At 41.9% G+C, this 6,003-nt stretch overlaps 1 protein-coding gene across 1 annotated transcript; it reads right to left on the bottom strand.

Annotated features, from left to right (window-relative positions):
• Positions 1 to 2,688: 2,688 nt before the first annotated feature.
• LOC131006992 (glucan endo-1,3-beta-glucosidase, acidic-like) lies at positions 2,689 to 4,255 on the bottom strand. The gene is made up of 2 exons (XM_057934142.1): positions 4,099 to 4,255; positions 2,689 to 3,936 (listed from the first exon to the last, which is right to left on the bottom strand). Exons 1-2 carry the CDS (start codon positions 4,202 to 4,204, stop codon positions 2,912 to 2,914), a joined length of 1,131 nt encoding a protein of 376 aa, XP_057790125.1. The 5' UTR covers positions 4,205 to 4,255; the 3' UTR covers positions 2,689 to 2,911.
• Positions 4,256 to 6,003: the final 1,748 nt, after the last annotated feature.

Here is a 6,003-nt window from a genome sequence, read left to right as displayed (position 1 = left end):
GTAAGGAGCCTGTGTATGAGGAAAAAAACTTGGAAATCCTTAAAGCACCACCCAAGGGCGTGTGACACACACCAATGAACGAGAAACAAGAAGGAACAGCCACCCAAGAGGCCTGCAAACAATGCATTTGCAAGACAACGTGAAGCAAGGAGTCTGTTTTCTGACGAGATTCTAGCAGATGTGTTATAGGCTCATTACAAACCTGTGACACTGGATTACAATGGGAAGGAGGATCCATAGGTCCACATGTCCTGATTTAAGGGACTCATGATGTTGCATCAGTACAGTGGGGGTATTCGATGTAGGTTTTTTTCGACGACCCTGTCAGGCCTAGCTCAACAATGGTTCCGTAAATTAAATCTTGGGTGCATTCACAACTTCGATGTACTTTATGATCTGTTCATGCACAAGTTTGCCAGTTCTAAAAGAGCGGTGAAAACAACAATATCATTGATGGATATACAACAGGAGCCACAAGTGACTTTGCGAGAATACGCCGCTCGGTTCAACATGGCTTCATTGGAGGTACCTGAAGCCGAATCAGTGATCAAAAGATACGCCTTCATCGGAGGGCTCAAATCAGGACCCCTGTTCAACGCATTGCAGATTGCACCACCAAAGGACTTTGATGACCTACTATCTCGATTGCTTGGGTATATACAGTTGGAAGAAGCTAAGGCAGCTAGAATAGCAGAAGTTGGCAGGAGCAAAAACAAAAAGACAGAAAGATGGTGATCTCACACCTAGCTTTAGCCTCCACCAGAATGACTAAAACGGTAGATTACTGGTCATAATTGTAGTCCCTGATCAATTTTTAACCTATAACTCCAAAAAGCACCAAAGATCAACAATGTCCTCACTCAAACTCTCAACCTCCCGGTTTATTGAGATGATGTGCCTTAAGCTCCTAATCTATGTCGATTATCCTCTCCCAATTCAAATCAATACATTAAACATGCTCAAATGGTGATCAATCATTCAAACAAGAAACAAACCTAGGGCTCAAGAATATAGAGACATTCAAACAAGAGTTAAATTAAAATAAACATCAATCCATTACAAATCCATCTAATATAATCCCTAAGATAAGGATTTTTAACCAAGCATATTCATAATCAAAATAAATCTCAAGTCATAAGAAGACATAAACAAAGATATAAAAAGATAGAGATTTATAGATTATTCCTATAATCTTGATCTTCAATCATGTAATCTTGATAAGCTCATTTCCAAGTCTTCACATTATCTCTTGATTGTGGTGTTTTTTATGTGGAACAGTGGAAGAAAGAAAATGGTAGAGGAAGTTGATGGATTTGAGAAGAAACAATGGAGGCTAGGGTTTTTTTTGTGGTGTTGGGTGTTGAAAAATGATGGAGATTATGAATTTCCCCTAAAATGAAGGTGTAAATGGGGTTGTAGCTCAAAAATCCCGTCTGGGGCCCAAAAAGTGCCAATTTTTGTCTTCTTCCCGCAGTCACGGTCGTGACCGCAAAATAGGACCGTGGGGGGGGGGAGCTATTGGAGGGCCCGGGGTCTGGTCCGCGGCCCCGACCTGGATCACGGGAGTGTTCTAGGCGATTTTGGGGCAACGACTCGCGGTCGACTGCGCAGACTTTCTCTGCTTCGTTCCCCCTCGTCCGAGCACCGATTTGACTGTCGTTTGCGCTTATGGATTCCTATCCAACTGTACTTCGACTCCATGCTTTCACATTTATCCAATTATTCCTTGATTTTTCCTGAATCACACCAAATCTATGATCAAGCATCAAATCTTCATAAATCTCAACACTAGGGCACAAACATGCATTCACAAGTAAAATATGAAGGGAACAATAAATCATGTGAAATTGAGGTACGAAAATCATATTTTTCGGGAGAAAATGACCGAAAAAGTATATGAAGAAGACGACCGAAAAAATTAAGGAGAATAGAGCTTTTAGCAAAATAAACACTTGATAATATGAATATAGAGTTTCGCCTATTAACTCGATAAAATATGATACTTTTAAAAATAAAATCACAGCTCAAGTATATTATATGCATGATTAAAATGATTAAAGTAAATATTACCTGCAAAAGCTAAAAGTTCTAAAGTCATATAAATATTGAATATACAAATATAACATCTAAATATATTTTTTTATAATTAAATATAATTTTACTTTGTATTGATCTTATTATTAGTTAATTTTTTTCTACTTATAATTTTCATCCACAATATAATATTTATAAAGTTTTAAATGTAACGTATGTGTATCACATGGATGGATATATTAGTTTAATATAATATTATTACTTACTCTATCCCATTTCACTTGATCTATTTTTCTTTTCGGGTCGTCCCACCCGACTTGGCCTATTTCCTTTTTGAGTAATAAATTTACACTACTATAAATATGGGTCCACATACTTTACTTTATTTTACACTACAATCTTACCCTCTTTAATAACCGTATCGAAAAGAATTAGATGATGCTTTTAAGTTTCTACATAATTTTCGAACTCCCGTACAGATTCAGCCCCCCAAACTTAATTCCTTGCTCCGCCCCTGCCTCCTAGTGATTTAGTGGATTTGAGTGAGCCCACTGCCCCCTCTTTACGTTGGTCACTGTATTGATTGGAGTTTTAAGTCTGTGTGGTTAATGTGTAAATATTTATTTAAAAAAAACATAGCACCGACAGAGGTAATTATACGGAGAAACACTTACGCAGCTTAGTTGATCAACGCACGTAGAGGCGACCCTATCTATATATGGGGCAACTCTGTTGGCAAACACCATTAAATTATACAGACAAAGACTTAGTTGCTCAACGCACACAGAGGCGATGGGCCAACTCTCTTTATTCCGAGGAAATACAAACACACGCGAGACGACAGTAGTCGCAAATTACAATTAGCAAAGTAGGGTTCCTAGTAAAACCGAAGCGGGTATTTGGGTTGGCCATCGGGCAGAAAGATGCCGAAATGCCTCTCATATTCCGGCCCAGGCTTCAGATCCTCATCAAACATAGCAAATATGTATGTCTCTATCGGGGCGCCGGGCCTTTTGGGGGTCCCTTTCTTAACAATGCGCATCAAATTGTTGTTGTAGATTCTCGCATTTTCAACTGTGTTGATATCTCCATCGCCAACTCTTTGTGGTTTCGGGGGTGGTTTCGGCGGCGTCGAGTGCCCACTCTCCGACACCGTCAATTTTGGTGTTGGTTTCGTTGCTGCTGATGCTGCTGTTGTTGATGACCCTGACGACGACGGAGCAAGGATCTTCTCCATCGCCGAGTACACAGCATCAACGATCGCATAGAACAGATTGTCGTAATAGACGCAGCCGAGCACGACCCCGCTGTTAGGCTGCAGAAGCGCGAAGGAGAGATTAATATTCTCCATATCGTTCATATACGCGAAGTAAGGATACACGTTCGCAAGCAGAGGAGCATTTGTGTCTCTCAGAAATTCGACGATGGGCTTGATGTACCAAGAAACGCTCGATTTGAACACGCCGTCGCTCGGAGGCGACGATTTCTCGAGGAGATCCGTTTTGATCGAGGTGGAGACAGCGATGTGGCTTTCAAGGCCGGCTTCGCAGAGGGCGTTGTAGATGTGCTGCATCGCCGGGAAGACCAAGGGGGCGTACATGGACGAAGTGTTGACCTCATTCCCGACGGCGATGTACCGGAATTTGACGTTGGGATAGCTGGCTATTTTGGCGTGGACCCAGTCGTTCGCGTGGCACTGGCATTGGGCGAGGTCGGGGAGATCGGCTTCCGGGATTCCGACCAAGAGCTCGATGCCGGAGCCGCCAAGGGCTCGGAGCGTCGGCGGGTCGGGGTCGTAGAGCCGCATTTTTGTGATGTTGTTCTGTTTGTATAGAGCCACCACTGCTTCTGGGCAAGGCAGATTTGATCCTAGACGCCCATAACACACACCTACCTCGGCAACTGCGAAAAATGTCAATATTCAACGTGTCAGTCCTCTACGAATCCAATTGGACATGGAGTATTATATTAGAAAACAATAGAGGATCTGAATTCTTAAACGCCAATATATATATTAATAGTATAAAGTAGTATATCAAGTGTGGAAAACTAGAATTAATGAACCTGTGGAGTGACGAGAGATGGTTATGAGCAGCCCTAGCATGATCATGATTGTGGATAGCAAGTTTTTTCGACAAGTAGCCATGGAGAAAGAAAAAGAGTTGGCCATGAACGAGTAAATTTCCTAAAAATTTTGTGTTTTTATAAAGGTTTGGTGATCACACACGCTGGAATTTACACTACTACAAAACCCTTAATTATATCTGCTGGCTAAAAATGAGTTCAAAATTTTTGTAGGCCACTAAGTTAGGGCGCTTTGTACAATTTTTTCTGGCTTGCAAATTTAGGCCATTTATTATAAATTTTGGCATAAGTAAAGCCACATTTGGGTCCGATCGGGCTATTTTGCACGTGAGACGTGCATAACTTCATAGCTGGAGTCTGAACGCTGATGTGAAATTTTATTTCATTCTTTTATTTGTTAAATTTATACACATATAAAAATAAATCATAAAATAATACTCCCTTCGTCCCATTATAAATGTCTCACTTTCCATAATGAGATGTCCCATTACAAATGTCTCATTCCTTTTTGGGCAATATATTCTCTCTCTATACCTAATATTTAAATAATTTACACCAATCCACTTAATCTACTTTCTACACATTTCTTAATTTCCGTGCCTAAAAGTAATGAGATATTTGTAATGGGACGGAAGGAGTACATAATTCAAAAACACAAATAAAAAATGAATTGAAAAATTATTAAACTGCGATTATATAAAAAAAGGAAAAAAACAGAAAAGACCTAAAACCCTTGAAAGTACAAGAAAGCAGACTAAGGGCAGAGCCTCATTAAAATCTTCCTACGGAAAACCCAAAGGGAAAAACCGTAAGAAGAAAAAAGAGTACCCGTCAAGACGACCAAAGAAACCAACAAGAAAAGGAAGAGCGGAAGGGAAAGTTTCAAGAACTCCGGCCTAACCATCGTCCCCAAACAAACCTGGCTCAAAACCAACAAAACCAAAACAACTCAGTAGGCAAAAGGCCGATGAGATGCCGTCGCCAAATGCCCAAACGAAAATCAAGCAAAAATAAAAGGGAGCCAAAAGGCCGGTGAGATGCCGTCGCCAAATGCCCCAAAAAAAAACCAAGCAAACATAAAAGGGAGGCTTACGGCCGGATATACGTCGTCGCCATAAGTACTCCCGCGAACCCAAAACCAAGCCAAAAGAGAGCCGAAGGAAGTCGGCGCAAATAGACCAAACTCCCCAAAGAGAGAAGAAGCAATAGTTTCGGCCAGTGAGATGCCGTCGCCAGAAACTGACACTCCTTAAACGAACAAACCGAAGAGACAACCCACAATAAGCAAAAAGGGAAGTTATACGGCCGATTATACGCCATCACCGTAACATCCCTGCTGCCTACCAAAAACCCGTTCACTCTGCCAGTGAGCTGCTTTGATCAAGTCGGCAGAGCAAAGTCCAGCTCTGCTCTGCTCACTGCAAGTGAGCAGCACTGAACGAATCCTCCGACACGCAGAGCTGCTTTGCGTAGTTAACAGCTCTGACCAAGTCTGCACTGTAGTCAGCTCTGCTCTGATAATATCTTTGCTCAGAGCTCCTCCATTGTGTTGTACTGATCTGGGTCCATAGATGAGCTTAGGACACTTAGCTCTGCTCTGGACTTCAGCCAGCTCTGGAACATAGCTCTGCTCTGGATTTGTTCTGCTCTGGCTCTGGAAGTTAGCTCTACTCAGCTGGCTATCAGTTTTGCTCTGCTCTGGACCGTTTTGCTCTGCTCTGGACTTCAGCCAGCTCTAGAACATAGCTCTGCACTGGTTTTGCTCTGCTCTGGCTCTGGAAGTTAACTTTGCTCTGGCTATCTTTGTTGCTCTGCTCTGGACCGTGTGCTTTGCTCTGGCATTCTCATCATCTCTGCTCTGGACCGCCATCTCTGGAACAAGCC

Source organism: Salvia miltiorrhiza, chromosome 1, assembly GCF_028751815.1.
Source record: "Salvia miltiorrhiza cultivar Shanhuang (shh) chromosome 1, IMPLAD_Smil_shh, whole genome shotgun sequence".
NCBI classification, from domain to species: domain Eukaryota; kingdom Viridiplantae; phylum Streptophyta; class Magnoliopsida; order Lamiales; family Lamiaceae; genus Salvia; species Salvia miltiorrhiza.
Note: the sequence above shows the minus strand (reverse complement) of the source record. Positions and strands in the feature narration are given on the sequence as shown.